We start from the raw sequence: 19,684 nt of genomic DNA, 5'->3' as shown, positions 1-19,684 counted from the left end.
TCTGTCTGGGCCATTCAGGATCCTATATGTTTCAATTAGATCCCCCCTCATCCTTCTAAACTCCATTGAGTATAGACCCAGAGTCCTCAAACTTTCCTCATACATTAAGCTTTTCACACCTGGTACTACATTTGTGAACCTCCTCTGAACATACTCAAAGCTGCACACAATGCTCCAAATGTGGTCTGACCAGGTCCTTATACAGCCTCAGAAGTACATCCCTGCTTTTATATTCAAGTCCTCTCAAAATAAGTGCATTATTGCATTTGCCTTCCTAACTATTGACTCAAACTGCAAGTTTACCTTGAGAGAATCCTGGATTAGGATTCCCAAGTCACTTTGCACTTCAGACTTAGGAATGTTCTCCCCATATAGAAAATAGTCAATGCCTCTATTCTTCCTACCAAGGTGCATCACTTGACACTTTCCTACATTGTACTCCATTGTACTCCATTTGCCACTTCTTTACCCACTCTCCTAACCTGTCCAAATATTTCTACAGTCTCCGCACCTCTTCAATCCTCTACCAGTCTTTGTATTGTCAATGCCCTCAGTTCCTTCATCAAGATCATTAATGTGTAAAGTGAAAAGCTGTGGTCCCAACACTGAGCATTGTGGAATACCACTTGTCACCAGTTGCCATCCTGAGAAGGACCCTTTTATCCCCACTCTCTGCTTTCTGTCAGACAGCCAGACTTCTATCCATGCTAGCACCTTGCCTTTAACACCATGGGCCCTTATCTTACTCAGAAGCCTCCTGAATGACACCTTGTCAAAAGCCTTCTTGAAGTCCAGGTAGATAACATCAATTGGCTCTCCTTGGGCTAGCCTGCTAGTTACTTAGAGTCATAGAGTCATAGAGATGTACAGCATGGAAACAGAACCTTCGATCCAACTCGTCCATGCCAACCAGATATCCCAACCCAATCTAGTCCCACCTGCCAGCACCCAGCCCATATCCCTCCAAACCCTTCCTATTCATATACCCATCCAAATGCCTCTTAAATGTTGCAATTGTACCAGCCTCCACCACATCCTCTGGCAGCTCATTCCATATACGTATCACCCTCTGCGTGAAAAAGTTGCCCCTTAGGTCTCTTTTATATCTTTCCCCTCTCACCCGAAACCTATGGCCTCTAGTTCTGGACTCCCCGACCCCAGAGAAAAGACTTTGTCTATTTATCCTATTCATGCCCCTCATGATTTTGTAAACCTCTATATAGTCATCCCTCAGCCTCCGACGCTCCAGGGAAAACAGCCCCAGCCTGTTCAGCCTCTTCCTATAGCTCAAATCCTCCAAACCTGGCAACATCCTTGTAAATCTTTTCTGAACCCTTTCAAGTTTCACAACATCTTTCTGATAGGAAGGAGACCAGAATTGCACACAATATTCCAACAGTGGCCTAACCAATGTCCTGTACAGCCACAACATGACATTCAGCTCCTGTACTCAATACTCTGACCAATAAAGGAAAGCATACCAAACGCCTTCTTCACTATCCTATCTACCTGTGACTCCTCTTTCAAGGAGCTATGAACCTACACTCCAAGGTCTCTTTGTTCAGTAACACTCCCTAGGACCTTACCATTAGGTGTATAAGTCCTGCTAAGATTTGCTTTCCCAAAATGCAGCACCTCGCATTTATCTGAATTAAACTCCATCTTCAACTTCTCAGCCCATTGGCCCATCTGGTCAAGATCCTGTTGTAATCTGAGGTAACCCTCTTCGCTGTCCACTACACCTCCAATTTTGGTGTCATCTGCAAACTTACTAACTGTACCTCTTATGCTCACATCCAAATCATTTATGTAAATGACAAAAAGTAGAGGACCCAGCACCGATCCTTGTGGCACTCCACTGGTCACAGGCCTCCAGTCCGAAAACAACCCTCCACCACCACCCTCTGTCTTCTACCTTTGAGCCAGTTCTGTACCCAAATGGCTAGTTGTCCCTGTATTCCATGAGATCTATCCTTGATAATCAGTCTCCGATGGAGAACCTTGTAGAACGCCTTACTGAAGTCCATATAGATCACATCTACTGCTCTGCCCTCATCAATCGTCTTTGTTACTTCTTCAAAAAACTCAATCAAGTTTGTGAGACATGATTTCCCACTCATGCTGACTATCCCTAATCAGTCCTTGCCTTTCCAAATACATGTACATCCTGCCCCTCAGGATTCCCTTCAATGACCTGTCCACCACCGATGTCCGGCTCACCGGTCTATAGTTCCCTGGCTTGTCTTTACCACCCTTCTTAAACAGTGGCACCACGTTTGCCAACCTCCAGTCTTCCGGCACCTCACCTGTGACTATCGATGATACAAATATCTCAGCAAGAGACCCAGCAATCACTTCTCTAGCTTCCCACAGAGTTCTCTGGTACACCTGATCAGGGCCTGGGGATTTATCCACCTTTACCCGTTTCAAGACATACAGCACTTCCTCCTCGGTAATCTAGATATTTTGCAAGATGTCACCATCTATTTCCCTACAGTCTATATCTTCCATATCCTTTTCCACAGTAAATACTGATGCAAAATATACATTTAGTATCTCCCCCATTTTCTGCGGCTCCACACAAAGGCCGCCTTGCTCATCTTTGAGGGGCCCTATTCTCTCCCTAGTTACCATTTTGTCCTTAATATATTTGTCAAAACCCTTTGGATTCTCCTTAATTCTATTTGCCAAAGCTATCTCATGTCCCGTTTTTGCCCTCCTGATTTCCCTCTTAAGTATACTCCTAATTCCTTTATACTCTTCTAAGGATTCACTCGATCTACCCTGTCTATACTTTACACATGCGTCCTTCTTTTTCTTAACCAAACCCTCAATTTCATTAGTCATCCAGCATTCCCTATAGTTACCAGCCTTCCCTTTCACCCTGACAGGAATATACTTTCTCTGGATTCTTGTTATCTCATTTCTGAAGGCTTCCCATTTTCTAGTCGTCCCTTTACCTGCGAACATCTGCCTCCAATCAGCTTTCGAAAGTTCTTGCCTAATACCGTCAAAATTGGCCTTTCTCCAATTTAGAACTTCAACTTTTAAATCTGGTCTATCCTTTTCCATCACTATTTTAAATCGAATAGAATTATGGTCGCTGGCCCCAAAGTGTTTCCCCACTGACACCTCAGTCACCTGCCCTGCCTTATTTCCCAAGAGTAGGTCAAGTTTTGCACCTTCTCTAGTAGGTACATCCACATACTGAATCAGAAAATTGTCTTGTACACACTTAATTCCTCTCCATCTAAACCTTTAACACTATGGCAGTCCCAGTCTATATTTGGAAAGTTAAAATCCCCTACCATAACCACCCTATTATTCTTACAGATAGTTGAGATCTCCTTACAAGTTTGTTTCTCAATTTCCCTCTGACTATTGGGGGATCTAAAATACAATCTCAATAAGGTGATCATCCCTTTCTTATTTCTCAGTTCCACCCAAATAACTTCCCTGGATGTATTCCTGGGAATATCCTCCCTCAGCACAGCTTCCTCAAAGAATTCTAGAAGGTTTGTCAGGCATGATCACCCCTTGATAAAACCACGCTGACTTTGCCTTATTTTACTTTACACTTGTAAGTATTCAGAATCTCACCGTTCACGACAGATCCCAGAATCTTAACCATGAATGAGGTTAGGCTCATCAGTGTTTAATTTTCTGCCTTTTGCCTTTTACCCTTTGGAAACAAGGGTGTCATGTTAGTGATTTTCCAGTCCTCTGGAACCCTCCCTGATTCTAGTGAATCCTGTAGGGTCACCACTAACGCCTCCACTATCTTTTCAGCTATCTCCCTCACAACTCTAGGGTTTAATCCATCTGGTCCAGGTGATTTATCCAACTTCAGGCTATTCAGTTTTTCTGGCACCTTACCCTTGATGGCCACCATACTCAGCTCTGTCCCCTCAGTCTCTTGAATTCTTGGGATATTACTTGTGTCTTCCACTGTGAAGACTGACGTGAAGTAATTATTCAATTCCTTAGCCATTTCCTTGTTCCCCATTATTATCTCTCCTTACTGATGCATGACCATAGAATGTGAAGAGAAATCCAACAAAAAGTCTATGACAGGGGGATATCTAGTTAACATGAAGAGGAGATCATGAACACAACAGTGTGGTGGCAGGCATCTCAAAAGACAAAGGATAACATTTTGTCATGCCAAAAGTGTAGCATTCACAACCAAGTGTCATTGCCTCCAATGCCAACTCTTTATCAACTTCTAATTAATTTAATTACCTCCTCTCTCACCCTGGTTTGGGCAGTCTTTTCTTCCTTGTTTAGAAACAGGTGCAGGATACTCATTTAGTATGTATCGTACTGATGTCAATCATAAATTACATTCATGTGAATCTCATACCATATATCTCCCTATGTTTTTTCTGTGTTTGGTCTGTACACTTTCCAGTAGTTTACTTCTAACTACATTGTCTTTGTAATCCTTAATGTCATTACTACCTCCTTTATCACCATCTCTTTACTCTGTTCGGCAACATCTGAATTTCTTACATTGAAATTATCTGGAATTCCAGATGTCCTAATCGGGTTCATTTGAGTTCAGTACTATGGTGAAAGCATACTGTATTGAATATAGTTGTAACTATTCTTACAATAACTGCTGAGGGGAAAATATACATTTTTTCAGGCTTGCAGAGAATAGAAAGAGCTCCTGAGCTAGTGGAGGTCTGATAGCTTCCTACGATCTTGTTCAGAGCTCCAAACTATTCAGTTACCTTAGAACCAATCACATAGTTGACAGGCAGATAGAAAACATCTGACATCAATGAATCAGTGGTCCATGGATTAGTTACCAGTCAATCAGCAACTTGTTGCTGCTGAATTGCCATTTGTTCGTCCCCACAGCTCCAGCTCATCCACTCCACTTCCTCCCACTACTATCTGATCCAGCAGCTGTGTAAACAGTCCCTACAATCAGTGTCAGTGATTTGCTTTCAAAAGTGTGCAAAATCCTTCAGTAATCCTTGTTTTTTACAACAGTTCTTTTCTCATTTAAATCCACAATAAAAATACAGAAAAATAAAAGATAAAGTCTATCCACTCTTGAATCCTTTAACTGCCTCATCCCCGTGTAACTTTGTATGGTTCTACAATCCCACAAACCTCCAGACTATCTGCGCTCACCTTATTCTGGCCTCTTACACTTATACAGTTTCAGCTACTCCACTAGTAGTGGCTATATCCTCAGCTGCCTACAACCTACATCTCTCCAAGTGCTCCTCCTCTAAGACCATCTATCCTAATACTGTTAAATGTTACTTATTTAATTTTGTTTATAATGCTACTGCGAAGCATCTCAAGTTTTATCATGTGACAGATATTATGTAAGTAAAGGTATTCTTGAAGCATGTAAAAGGCTTAATAGTGTATATTCTGGGAGTGTGTTTCCCCTGGCTGATCAGTCTAGAATTTGGGATTACAGCTTCAGAATAAAGATCATTTCAGACAAACACTGAGATACATTTCTTCAGTGATAGGACTGTGAACCTTTGGAAATGTTTACCACACAAAACTGTGGTAGTTGATCAATTCTCTGAATAAGGGAATCAAGAGATGAAGGATAACACAGGAATATGGAGTTATGGTAGAAGATCAGCTTGAACCTTACTGAATGGTAGAGCTAACTTGAATGGCCAAAGAGCCCAATCCTGCTTCTACTTTTTACTGTTCTTGTATGCAAGAGAATAAGTCTGCCTGTGATTATAAACAAACTGTTTAATTTCTGAGACTTACAAGGGATATTCTACTCAGGTTAATCAAATCTTATGTCCTCTAATTGTGAGAATGTATTGTCATATGCACAATATCAAAGTAAGAATGTTTAACAGAAAATGCTGACCATTAGGTCCTGGCTTACTTTCATCTATTAAGTAACACTATGTACTTTTTTTACTTTTAATGACCATGTTCATTAAAGCAGCAGATCTAGCTACACTTTGGAACGTTATAACAAGTGCACTTTTCCCCAGCTACCTCTCACAACTTTGGACTTTGCAAACAACTATTTACTTTTTCTTTTACAATGCACACGTTAGTGCTGAGTCAAATTAACAGGCTGTTTGCTGATCTTAACGACTGATGAGCTGGGCTCAAGAAACCTCAGGTAAGACCACACTGAAACTCTCCACATTACAGACTTCGCTGTTTAAGCAACAGCTAGAAAACTATTAGCTTTGTCTTCAGCAAAGATACAATTCAAATTTTCATCTGATATGAAGCAGTTAATCATGAATCACCACCTCAGGATGGTTCTTTGTTTCTCATTGCTAGATTTCTTGAGCAACCTGTTCAAGATCCTGTGAAGGGATGCCAAAGATTGTAATTTTTGCAACTGCAGTAGATCAACAGCTAAACAGTGTTTTTTTTTAAATGAGAGGGGAGGATACCAGACCAATCACACTATCACTTGGACAAAGAGGTCTATTGAAAATTATTAATTGGCTATGCAAGTCCCTTATGAACCCATGCAAACACATTCAGGTTCTGAGCCATTCTAAGTTGAATGAGTTGGGCGCCGCTCTCAAAAGAACCAGAGTGTTTCCAACCTGTCATGTGACATAATTGCTTAATTCAGGAACTGAACAAATAGCTTGAAAGACAAAAATGCTCAATCTGTTGCAAGATACAGAAAATTCCAATAAACAAGACATTAAATACACTCTGGAATTAGCACCTTCCATTTTTTTAAAACAAACATTCCAATGCCGGGTGAAGGAAATGATCAACAAAGAACCCATTCCAAGATTTTCCGCAACTTGGACACAAGGATTTTTATGTAATCTGTAACAAGATATGACATTGAGTTAAACTTAGTGAACTAAATCAACAGAACAGTCATGTACTGAGGGTACAGATTTGAATTCAGATATAGCATTCATTGAGAACGCTTGCAAAATTAGTGATTTATTAAAAGTATGCTTGTAAACATTCACAACAGAGCATGCTGCAATAGTCCTATTCATTTGTGCTCAACATGAAATAGTTGCCAAGAAACTTTCATTTCGGTTGCAATAGCTGGTTTTATTGGCAGGCTCAGATTTCCAATTCCTAGATACTGAGAATTGTGAGATAGTGAAAGATCATGCCACTAGCTTCCTGTTCAGTTAAGGCAGGAAAAAGCACAATCAAGAAGGATTGCGATCTGGCAAGCAAGCCAAATCTAAAGCGGCTTAGCCATCCCCTTCAATGAAGCAAACAGTTCCCAATAAGTGTCATGTGCTTTATTCTTTTATGCTATAAGTAATTTACGAAAAAACTATGTCAGGTAAACGTTAATCAGCTTGTTAATTTATTGGTTGTAAATCAGCCTTGTTAAACTAGGATTCAATATACACTTCAGTAGATTTAAGCAATGTATGTTTGATCCGATTTCATTATTATGGTACCTGGTGACACTATTACAAGACTAGATACTGGTCCATAAATTAAATGTCCAGTTAATAGAAATGGTATTTAAATATGAAAGAGATTAATGACACTAAACTAAGGTGAATAGCATATTTCAAGCAAAATTAAAATATTAAACTATCACAAAAGCAGAGTGGAGTGTGACTGACAAAGGGGAATTCCACAATGAGTTTTCTGTGTGCTGTGGATATGGGTGCTCTGAACAAAGGCAGGTGCTTGGCTGATTGGCTGTCACTACTTTGGCCCAAACCAATTTCTTGGGAGTTTTTGTTACAGGTAGTTTGCTGTCCCACTTCTTAGGGCAAGGATGCAGGATATCAAAGGAATGGAAACTTATATTCATAGTCCGCCTTAAATAACTCCAGGATGCTCCAATCAATTAATTACTTAGAAGAGTAGCAATTTTTGCAAATCAGCAGCCATTTTGCACACAGCAAGATATCAGAAATAGCAATGACATTAATGACCAGTTAGTAATTTTGTTTAGGGATACAGATTGGCCAAGCTTTTCTTCAGATAGTTCCCTGCAACCTTTTTCGCTGGACAAAGTCAGAGGTCACACAACACCAGGTTAGAGTCCAACAAGTTTATTTAAAATCACAAGCCTTCACCGGATGAAGGAACAGTGCTCCAAAAGCTTGTGATTTCAAATAAACCTGTTGCCTGGTGTCATGTGACTTCTGACTTTGACCACCCAAGTCCAACACCAGCACATCAACTTCACCTTTTACCTGAGCAGACAGAGTTTCTACTTATCGTCACATCAGAAATACTACACAACAAAAGGGAAGTATTCCATTAATGTTAGCCGCGTATATGTCCCAGCATTGGAATAGTTTCTTGTCTCCTGTCAGGTGACCGCATCAAGTGACAGAATTCTACTATCACTTGTATTTATAATTTGCGTCATGACCTATACAGGCTCTTTCATATGCTTTCTGCATTCAAGTGAAATGGTGTTACATTGGTTACACAATCACCCAATTCCATCTAGGATTGATTAAGAGACACAGTCAGGAGTCGACACCCGAGTGAGACAGAGACAGCATGGAGCAGGGCATTTGACTAACTTGGGAATTTGATGCATAGAGAGAAAGAGGTGCTGTATTTACTACACTTATCAGCAGTTCACTTAAAGTTGTAGGTGCATTGCTAAAATTCAGGGCTGGAAGTGAAATAACTAACATAGGTACCAATATTTCAATACCAATGGGAACGATGTTAAAACTGTAGTTAAGTTCTTTAAAACCATTCTTATCAGAAAAAAAATTAAAACGTTATACCTTCCCTCTCCAAGTTGGAATATTTTATATTGTTAAATTCTTACATTAGCAAATGCACCAACTTCTAAAATATGTTTAACAATACCTGTTCAGCTCTCTTGGTTGTGTCTTCTCCTCACTCCCTCCCACCCCTGGTCCCTTCATTCTCCTGGATTTGAATTGACATTCATGATCCAGATTCAATCTGAAGCTTTAGTTCCGACGATGTGGAAGTCTGAGTCACAATGGTTCGGAAAAACTGAGGTTTGTACAATCCATAAATACATCTATTCACCGCCTCCATCTCCTGAACCCTCACTGTGAACAAGGGCCTGGGAGAACAGCCGCGAGGCAGGAGCAGATTGAAGTGTTTTTTTTCAAAAAGTGGATTCTAAAATCCTTTGGATTGAACCTAGATCTCTAACAGAAGTTGGGGGGGGGGGGTTTGGCAGCGGCAGCACATGTGTGAGCCAGGGGTCGGGTGGGAGGTTGCAACTACGAAGGTAGTGAGTGGGGACATCCTGCTACTTAAAGGCTGAAGAGGAAAAAAAGTCACAATTTAAAGTCTGGCAGAAGGAAACTGCACAATCTAGCTATCAGGAAGGGGGGGAAAGTGCCAATCAGGTCACAAAGGAAATGAGGTTAAAATGAATCTTGCAATACTCAACAAGAATACAGGCCCCATTAGCTTTGCAACATTAAAGAAAATAATATTAAACAAGGGCTTACTGTATTTTACTTTAGCTGTGTAAATTATTACTTAATTCCCAAACTAAATAAATGCATTTTATAGAGTGCATCAGTACTAGAAAAAGGTTAATGGTATTGGTCAGAATTTTTAAACAGTAGCAAGTTTATCTAACAAATAAGCAAATGCAGAGCTGTTCTATCTCCAGAATCTGTCCATCCTGGGCCTCCTCCACCGTCAACATAAGGCCACACACAAGTTGGAGGAAGAATATCTCATCTTCCAACTTGGGAGTTTACAAGCATATGGCCTTAACACAGATTTCACCAGCATTCAAATCTCCCCACCCCTCACCTCATCTCAGGTCCAGCCCTCCCTCTCCATGCAGCCTTCCTAGTCTGACCCTACCTGTCCATCTACCTTCCCACCTATCCACCTCACCTTTCCCACTGACCAATCACAGCCACCTCCCACCTGTATCTATCTATCGCATCCTACCAATCTGTCCCCCAGCCCCACCCCTTTCCCTCTATTTATTTTGCAGCCCCCTTCCCATCACCCAGTCCTGATGAAAGATACCGATGTGAAATATCAACTCCCCTTCCCCTCTGATGTTGCTTGACCTGCTGTGCTTTTTTCAGCTTCACCCATCCTTGAAAATGTATGTCCCACACAATGTGGGAACTCCAGGGTGCTTCTTATTCCCTTAACAATCTTTTGTGCAGTAAGTGTCACCAGTTGCAGCAGTCTGAGCAACAGCTGGCATCACTGCAGTGCACCAGTGAGGCTGAGAGCCACATGGATGCATGATTGTAAATGTGGCCAATCCATAGTTTAACAGAATGCAGACAGAGAGGGAAATGGTGATCACGAGACAATCAAGAGAGACCTAGCAGGTAGTAAAGAAGCCCCCCATGTGCATCCTGCTTTCCCATTCTGGATAGTCACAGGTCATGGTTTATTTGGAGCCAAGTCCATGAAACAGAAAGATTGGAAGAGCCATAGCAATTGGTGATTCGATAGGGGAGCAGATAGTATCATTCAATGGCCACAAACATAATTCCAAACATAACAGCTGGTGCCAGGGTCAAGGATATCACTGAGTATCTGCAGAGCATCCAGAAAGAGAAGACTAAATGGTCCAAACCAGACCAACAACATAGGGAAAAAGCCGGATGTGGTCTTGCAATCAGAATTTGTGGAGCTAGGTAGAAAATTAAAGAAAGGATCCTCAAAAATAACCATCCCCAGATTACTCTCACTGCCATGCACGAATGAGCTCAAGGGTAGGAGATAATCAAATTAATGGAAAGTTCATGCAGAAGGGAGGGCTTTGGATTCTTGGGATATTTCTAAAGTGCAAAAATAGGGCAATAATATTATAGTTTGAGATAGTTTTAGAGGAAAAGGAATGGAGGCAACAGAATTATTGAGGTGTATTCAAATGGAAGGATTAGCAGTGGTGATCATAATTCAGTTAATTTTAATATAAATTTGAAAACAGACAACGATAGAACAGGAGTTACGAGTTCTAAATGGAGGAAAAGCCAATTTTCTGAAGCTGTGGAGTGATTTAGCAAAAGTAGATGCAAAACTGCTATTGAGGGTAAACTGTTATCTAAACAGTGGGAAGCACTCAAGGCACAGATTCAAGGGGTTCACAGTAAATATGTTTCTACAAAGAAGAAAAGGTTGTGTGGCCAAAGTTAGAGTCCTTTGGATGTCAAGACGTTTACAGAGTAAGATAAAGCAGAATTGGAAAGCTGATACCAAACAATTCAATACTGCAGAAGAGCATAGAAAATAGAGTGATAAAACCAAATAAAATTAGGAAAGCAAAAAGAGAGCATGAAAAAATACTGGCAAGGAAAATCAAGGTGAACCCTAACATGGTTTTATTAATATAATAAGGGTACAATGATAACTAAGTAATCAAATAAGCCTACATTAGTAGACTAAGTGTAGAGGCAGAAGATGTTGGTGTGGAACAGAGCAGAGTATTTACTGCGATAAACGTATTAGTGGGATCAGAATCATTAAAAGTAGAAAAAAATCATCACAGTCAGAAGTAATGCAATCTAGCCATTGAAATAAGCCTGGTAGAAAATAGCAGCAAGTCAAATCATTATTTTCCAATACACACTCAATACAAATGCGGTACTGAAGGACTGGAAAACTGTTAATGTCACACTTTTATTTTAAAAAAAACAAGGCTTAGACCAAATAATTACAAGCCAGTCAGTGTAACCTTGGTTGTGAGCAAATTATTACAAGTAAATCTGAGAGACAGGATAACCGTCACTGAGAAAAGTGCAGATTAACCATGAATAGACAGCATGGATTTGTAAAATGTAAGATTGGGTCGGATTACCTTGATTGAGCTTCTGAGCAAGTCGCAAGGAGGATCAATGAGTGAAATGCAGTTGATGTGACCTACTTAAATGTTAGTACAATTTTTGACAAGATGCCACATGTGAAAGATTGTTTCTAAAAAAAAGACCCACAGGATCTAGGTGATTATAGCAAGCTAATTACAAAGCTATCTCAGTCACAGCAAACAAAAAGGGTTGGCTGGTTGCTTTGCAAATGAAAGGCTGTTTCCAGTGCAGTTCCTCAGGGCTCAGAACTAGGTCCTCTGGATTTGGTGTTATTTAGGTGCAAATGTAGGGGACATGATCAAAAAGTTTGTAGATTATGCAAAAATTGGCTGCGTGATTCGGCATAAGAAATATAGTTGTAGACTACAGGGGGATCTGAATGGCTGGTTCGTTTGTCAGCTGATGCAGACATGATGGGCTAAGTGGGTTCTTTCTGTGCCAAAAACTTTCTATGATTATATGATACTATGATTACATACTGAACTCATTTTCCTCAATGCACACAATCACTGCCATGCAATACTAAACACTAAGGACCAAATCTATGTTCTTTAACAGGACTATAAAATAATGGTTAATGAGACAGAAGTTGAATAATCTAAATTGGTACATAAATTTTATAGGCATGGTTCCAATCCTCTCTTATCAGACTGAACACCAATCTACACATATCCATTTTCATACTGATATAACATCAATTAGAGATTCAGTAAGGATTTGTGAAATTTGTAAATGATTCTGGTCTCCTTCCTATCGGAAAGATGTTGTGAAACTTGAAAGGGTTCAGAAAAGATTTACAAGGATGTTGCCAGGGTGGGAGGAGTTGAGCTATAAGGAGAGGCTGAACAGGCTGGGGCTGTTTTCCCTGGAGCTTCGGAGGCTGAGGGGAGACCTTATAGAGGTTTACAAAATTATGAGGGGAATGAATAGGATAAATAAACAAAGTCTTTTCCCTGGGGTCGGGGAGTCCAGAACGAGAGGGCATAGGTTTAAGGTGAGAGGGGAAAGATATAAAAGAGAACTAAGGGGCAACTTTTTCACACAGAGGGTGGTATATGTATGGAATGAGCTGCCAGAGGATGTGGTGGAAGCTGGGACAATTGCAACATTTAAGAGGCATTTAGATGGGTATTTCAATAGGAAGGGTTTGGAGAGACATCTGGTCGGCATGGACGGGTTGGACCGAAGGGTCTGTTTCCATGCTGTACATCTCTATGACTCTATGACCAGATATAATTTATGTGATAGAAGAACAGAAGGTAAATGAGGAAGAAAAGGCTGGAGCAAATGACTGTAGTTGATATGGCATTGTTGAAATGGACCTTTAAAAAGCCATATGAGAAACCGATTGAGAAAATTAAAGCCATGCTATAAAGATACGGCAAGATCAGAAATCATAAAAAGTGTGACCAGATAGACACAGCATACATATGAATGCGTCATAAAACAAGGTCAGTATAGAGAAAAATGTTAGAAAGACAGAATTAAAGGTCTTTTATTTGAATGCTTGCACCATCTCTAACATGATAGAAAAATTCCTGACACAACAGAATTAAATGGATATGTTAGAACAATCATTGCAGAGATACGGGGCAGAACTTTATGGCCCTTCGCTGTCAAGTCTGGAAATGTGAGGGCCCAAACAACTCCTCAAGTGGCAGGTCACTCTGCTCGAATCTTGGCCAGGAAGAGGGAGTACCTTCCTCAAGTGACCCTTTTCCACATTATATCTCTCCAACCACAGCCCAAAAGTCAGCTCTGCAAGACATTCCTCATTGCAGTCTCAAGACCTTCACCAAACATCCTTGTACCCTGATTCCCAATGACTCTTCAAGGGATCGGGGAGGGGAATAGCTGTCCTGAAAATCCTTCCTGTGGTGGCGACGGCTAAAAACTGAATTTTCCAGGGCATTGTCAGTGGCTCTGTTGATAAAAGATTAGATCGGTATAGTAATGAAAACAATCTTGGTTTAGAAGGTCAAGGTGTAGAATCAGCCATTTTGGAATTCTTTTGTGGGATGACAGCATTGCTGGTAAGGGCAGTATTTGTTGCCCATCCCGAATTATCTTTGAACTATTTCAGAGATCAGTTAAGAATCAACCACCATACGGTGGGTTTGGAACCAGAGGTAGGCCAATCCAAATAAGGATAGCAGAACTCCTTGTCGTACGGCAGTGAGCCAGTGGATTCCAACAGGCCTAACAGACAGCTGGGAGCATTATGAGAAAACTCATAAATTTTCCTCTCCTTTACATCAATGCTAAATTGCACACAACCCAACCATAAATTTCCAACCAGTTGCATGTAGACTCCCTGATCTCCCAACAGCCCGAACCACCTCCTGTCCCCATTCACCCAACCACCACCTCCTCACCCTCAACAATAGAGCAGGCCTCAAATTCTACCTCACGTCATCATCCAATCTATTAAGAACAGCCACTGGAGAATAGTAGCTCAGTATGAACCAACACTTCCAGCAAAATAGTGAAAATATTTTTACAAACTAAAGTCAATACAAGTGACTACAAAACTATGATATAATTGTAGGAGACACAACAGTGTCATGAGCAGTTTAATTGAGTAATTGTCTACAAAAGTAAAAGGTGAGGGTGAAGCTTGATTTTAATGGCAAGCAAGCATAATTAAACCCCCATTTTAAACTCATATGCTCCCACATTCAAAAAATATACAAAGGGGCTGACAATTGAAGAAGCTACATAGTTGGTTACAGCATAGACTCGGGAGCTAGGAGAGGCAAATCCGAGTTGTACATTTATATGAATTTATAATGAGATGAGTTGATGCAGGAAATGTGTTTAGAGATAAAAGGGTTTTAAATACATTAGGCACTGCTCAAAGGGCCACTGCACACATTGTCTGCAGATGCTTCAAACTGAGCTGTTTTCTGAGCATTTTTGACATTTTTTATTAATTCACAGGATGTGGGCATTACTGGCGAGACCAGAATTTATTGCCCATAGGCAATTCCCTTAAAGGACATTGGTGAACCAGATGGGTTTTTCCCCATAATCAACAATGGTTTCATGATTATCATTAGATTCTCTTTATTCCAGATTTTTATTAAATACAAATTCCACCATCTGCAATGACAGGATTTGAACCCAGGTCTTCAGAATGTTGACTGGCTCAATAGTCTAGCAATAAGACCACTAGGCCATTGCCTTTCCTCAGCATGCTCCACACACCTTTCACACTCAGCAACAAGATGGAGAGGAAGGAACTAAAACTACCCCAATCAGAACAGGAATCAAATCTACACTGTTAATATTATTCTGAATCAGATACAACCCATTTAGCCAACTGATCAAACTGGTCCCCATGTTATTGTGGTGTTATTACATCTATGATCCATTGCCATGTCTTTTAGCTCCAGGCTAGATCTTCAGTCATATAATAAACAAAACCTTTGCAACGGAGCCAATTTGTACTGTCATCCTTAACTCACGCATAAATTGCAGTCATGGCATTTTTAAAAATATATTATTATATGAAATGTTTAGTGTAGGTGGAAAGATTTGTATTTGTTGCCTATTCCTAAATGCCCTTGAACAAAATAGAAGAGTCTCCAGATTTTTATGGGTCTGAGGATAGATGCGATTCCCGTGATTTGAAACAGTTCTGACACTTGCTGTGATTGAAGATATTCGCCTGGAATTTTCTACAAGCTGCATTCTCCTTGGCAGTCATGGTCCCTGAGGAACAGTCAATCAAGCCCCGAGTTTGAGAACTCCCATCGATATTGGGGCTGACCTGGGGGAGATTGCAGGGGCTGGCTCTCTCTCTCTCTCTCTCCCTCCTTACCCCGGCCGCACTCTTAATTAAAATCCACACACATCCCCCCCCAAATGACAGTGTAGGCACAGGCCAAGTTACCATGACAGATTTTTCTTTGAAGAGCACTGGTGAACCAGATGGATTTTTGTGACACTCAATGATGGTTTCATGGTGACCATTACTAAAACTAACGTTCAATTCCTAAGTTAATTAATTGAGTTTAAACCAGGGTTCCCACAGAATTAGCCTGGGCCTCTAGATCATCAGTCAAGTGTCATTATCACTCACCTATATCTCCTCATATTTTCTAGAAGTTGAATTGTAGTAAACTACTGGAATGGCAATGGCAATTCAAAATGAAATGTATTACAAAAGTAATCACTGGATTTGTTGGGAATATAGCCAAACTTCTATTCCTGCAGTCTTTAACTTACTTGAACATTCAAAGCAAAACAATAATTCTGTCCAAGTTTTTAAAAAATCCAAGTGCTTTGAAGCTAAATAAAAACAGAAGTTCTGATTAAACTATCTGGTACAGAGGTTTCATCAGAACTGTCTCTCTTTTCATGTGATGAAGATCTTTTTCTGAAAAAAATGTATTACTGTTGCCTTTTAGTTTGCAAAGAATCATCACAGTTCAGTTTGTTTCCACAGACTTGGCATAACGTGTCTTCACCTGCTGGTGTGCAAGATTTTTAATTTATTGCTCGACACTCAAAGACCGCCTGTGGATAAATCTCTAGACAGAATCAATTTACTTCACTCTGCAGAAGCTAAATGTGACCCTGACCTTGTGCAATTTCAATGATATAAATCATTCAAAATAAGTACAGGACTGAGATCTAATTATACAGATTACCCATCGCACTTTGAGGTCTGGGATTACACGAAGCAATTCCCACAATAAATAAAGCGATTATGTAAACACTGCATTATAGAGGCTTGTGACATCAAATTACACGGTCTCTGGGGACAATCCATTTAACTTTCCTCGTAGGAGGGAAAAAGAAAACTTTAGTCTTGCATCCGGTGTAGTCCCAAAGCCGTTGCTGTATTCCTGCATCTTTAAAGCAAGAGATTGAAAACGGCTCGTTGGTCTTTCAAACATCATTGTACCAAGGGGTAGTCTCAACTAGATCATAATGAAGGGGAACGCAGCGATTACATAACTGCGCTAAAATTGCAATCCCAATCTGAAATCATCTCGAGTCGGTGGAATGAGAGAAATTTCAAGGGTTAATTGTCTGAGTGCTTGCGAGGGATGTCAATTTATTCAAATATTAAAGCGAATGGCCTGTGCACAAGTCAGCCTTGCAGCCTTACAAAATGTAAACACGGGCGCCGTTTGGTTTGAGACTAATAGTTATTTATATAAACGTCAAATTATCTCCCTGATCAAATAAACCCCAGACAGAAACTCAGAGTCACAAAAGACAATCAGGATAGGGGTGAGTAATTGTGACCAAAATAAATTTGTCCTAAGCCAGTTCGACATATTCACTTCAGAATCTGCCTCTATACAGTAATTCTGTACATTTGTGAGCGCGTGTTGGTGTAAAATAGTTTGAACGCACAGCGTCAAAACATATAAACTGAGGCAAAAACAAAAGCAAACGTGGCCAGTCCGCTTACAAAAAGACAGGGAAGAGTTTGTTTCCAACTCACCTGGGTCAAATCCTGATCGGAGGATAGATGCGATTCCCGGGATTTGAAACAGTTCTGACACTTGCTGTGATTGAAGATATTCGCCTGGAATTTTCTACAAGCTGCATTCTCCTTGGCAGACATGGTCCCCGAGGAACAGTCAAACAAGCCCCGAGTTTGAGAACTCCCATCGATATTGGGGCTGACCTGGGGGAGATTGCAGGGGCCGGCTCTCTCTCTCTCTCCCTCCTTACCCCGGCCGCACTCTTAATTAAAATCCACCCCCCCCCCCCCCCCCCGCCACCAACAAACAGTGCAATCCTAGTCCCGAACCAAAAACAGCACTGGATCCATTCTTTCGCCCTCCCCTCCACACATACACATACTTCCCAGAGGGGAAAGAAAAATCATGGAAACACAATCCTGGAGCTAACGAGGATTCAACTCGTGTCACATAAGAGTGAAGCTGACAAAAGCAGCCTGGTGGAGTGTTTGGCCTCGTTCACGTACACACAGACACACACACACACAGAGGCAGTGTGTCTCAGCTCCTGTGCCCCTATGCTGAGAGCTGCCACCACTGCACTCCTCACTCTGAGACTCCGCTTTCACTCACAGACACAGGGGCAGCACCGCAACGCCTGCGCGTTTCCACGTAGACGTCATTCCCGAGCCACCTTTCCCCTGGAGCAGTGCAGGACAAGCTGCTGTGTCCAAGCCAGCTCTGCACTCACTGACCTTCAGACCGTGGCCTGAATCCATTCAGAGTAACTATCAAAAATCAACAGTTGTATCTCTCCAATTACACGCCCCCAAACAAGGGGGAACTGGACAGCTCCCCCTTTTTACCACACTCTCCACTTCACCTTCAGCATTAAGATATCTCAAGTTTACCTGTGAACTTTTTTGTGGGGAGTTGCAAAAATAAAGTTGGTCACCCTCTGTTTAAAAAAGCATTTGACTCCAATCCGAATGTCTCTTGAACAGTTCCAGATTTTGCATCCATACTATGCCACCCAGGCAGTAATTCTAAACACTGATCACTTTTTAAACATGCTTCCTGAACATCGACCATCTCCTTGCCTTTTACCAACAGATATATCATGCAGTTGAGGTTTGACTTAAATCAAGGCCACAAATTAAACATTCTGTTCTGGAGAATATTATATTCTGACACGTCTTCTGGTTTGCCTCCCTACAAGGCTTCGAAAGCTATATTTCTAGTTTTTCTAACAGTGTGGAGAAAAAGAATAAACCTTACTGTTGTGCCAGGAAGAATAAAATGCTTAGTGAGCTAAATATTCCCATGGTCAGATCATCATTGCAAGGAGACTGAAATGGCATATTGAGATGATGTGGACGTCCAGGTGCAGTTGACTCCAAGGAAATTGCCTGGGAACTTCAACATATCCTGATACAAAGTTTCCCTGCTTTTGGAAGCCTACAAAAAAGCCTCTTAAATGTGAAGAATCTGGAAGGTCTGATTCATTTAAGCTACATAGTTTCCCAAGAAATATTAAATCAAGGCATAATTGTTACACTAATTTCAGCATAAGTATTAAAATGAACTAATGACCCTCCTCAACAGCCCTCCTACTCAAAACCTAAGCCTCCAGATGAAAGAAGCTCCCATCTCTATGACAGGATCTTAGACGTGACACTTCTAACCCAACATGAACCAATCCCATCAGACCCAGTACTCCCCAACTGAGGCCAGACCTAGCACCCACAGCCCCATGACTGAACCCAATCCCCTCCTTGTTCAGATGACAATATTCACCCGCACCCCTGGATTTGATCTCACAACACACCCAGTGTCTGAGTAACCGTGGAACACAATCCAGCCCTTGGTTGTATCTTCCCACTTGTTTATTACTTTTGGACAACACTGAATAATGTAATTGCAACATTTTGTTCCATAATTCTAGCCAAATTGATTCTGTTGTGGATCCATTTGGCACATACATAGAGCTACTGGTTTATTTTTTTTGGGCGGCACGGTGGCACAGCAGTTAGCACTGCTGCCTCACAGCGCCAGAGACCCAGGTTCAATTCCCACCTCAGGTGACTGTCTGTGTGGAGTTTGCACATTCTCCCCGTGTCTGCATGGGTTTCCTCCGGGTGCTCCGGTTTCCTCCCACAGTCCAAAGATGTGCAGGTCAGGTGAATTGGCCATGATAAATTGCCCGTAGTGTTAGGTAAGGGGTAAATGTAGGGGTATGGGTAGGTTTCGCTTCGGCGGGGCGGTGTGGACTTGATGGGCCAAAGGGCCTGTTTCCACACTGTAAGTAATCTAAGTAAGTAATCTAAGTAATACTCTCTCCAGCAATGCAAATTTCTCCATAAGCAAATTTCTGCCAATCTTCCTCCTTTCCACAGCACCTTGCATCCAGGAATATTTAATATCAGCATCCCATTTTCTTTGAGACAGGTCTCTGTTATCACCATACCATCATATATTTTCTGATTATGTATGTGGATGTACCTA

The 19,684-nt window shown here is 41.1% G+C and overlaps 1 protein-coding gene across 5 annotated transcripts in view; it reads right to left on the bottom strand.

The window, feature by feature from the left end:
* LOC122560748 (uncharacterized) overlaps positions 1–17,784 on the bottom strand; it is a 199,647-nt gene extending 181,863 nt beyond the window's left edge. For 3 of the 5 annotated variants that reach the window (XM_043711771.2, XM_043711770.2, XM_043711772.2), the window contains exon 1: positions 17,218–17,783. In XM_043711771.2, the coding sequence (XP_043567706.2) occupies positions 17,218–17,340 (123 nt within the window). In that variant the 5' untranslated portion in view covers positions 17,341–17,783. Of the gene's footprint in view, positions 1–17,217 lie in introns of all 5 variants that reach the window. The other 2 variants (XM_043711765.2, XM_043711767.2) reach the window with 1 other exon arrangement.
* Between the last annotated feature and the right edge of the window lie 1,900 nt (positions 17,785–19,684).

Source organism: Chiloscyllium plagiosum, unplaced genomic scaffold (genome assembly GCF_037043375.1).
Source record: "Chiloscyllium plagiosum isolate Xiang-an unplaced genomic scaffold, Cpla_swu_hap1 HiC_scaffold_20, whole genome shotgun sequence".
NCBI lineage: Eukaryota > Metazoa > Chordata > Chondrichthyes > Orectolobiformes > Hemiscylliidae > Chiloscyllium > Chiloscyllium plagiosum.
Note: the sequence above shows the minus strand (reverse complement) of the source record. Positions and strands in the feature narration are given on the sequence as shown.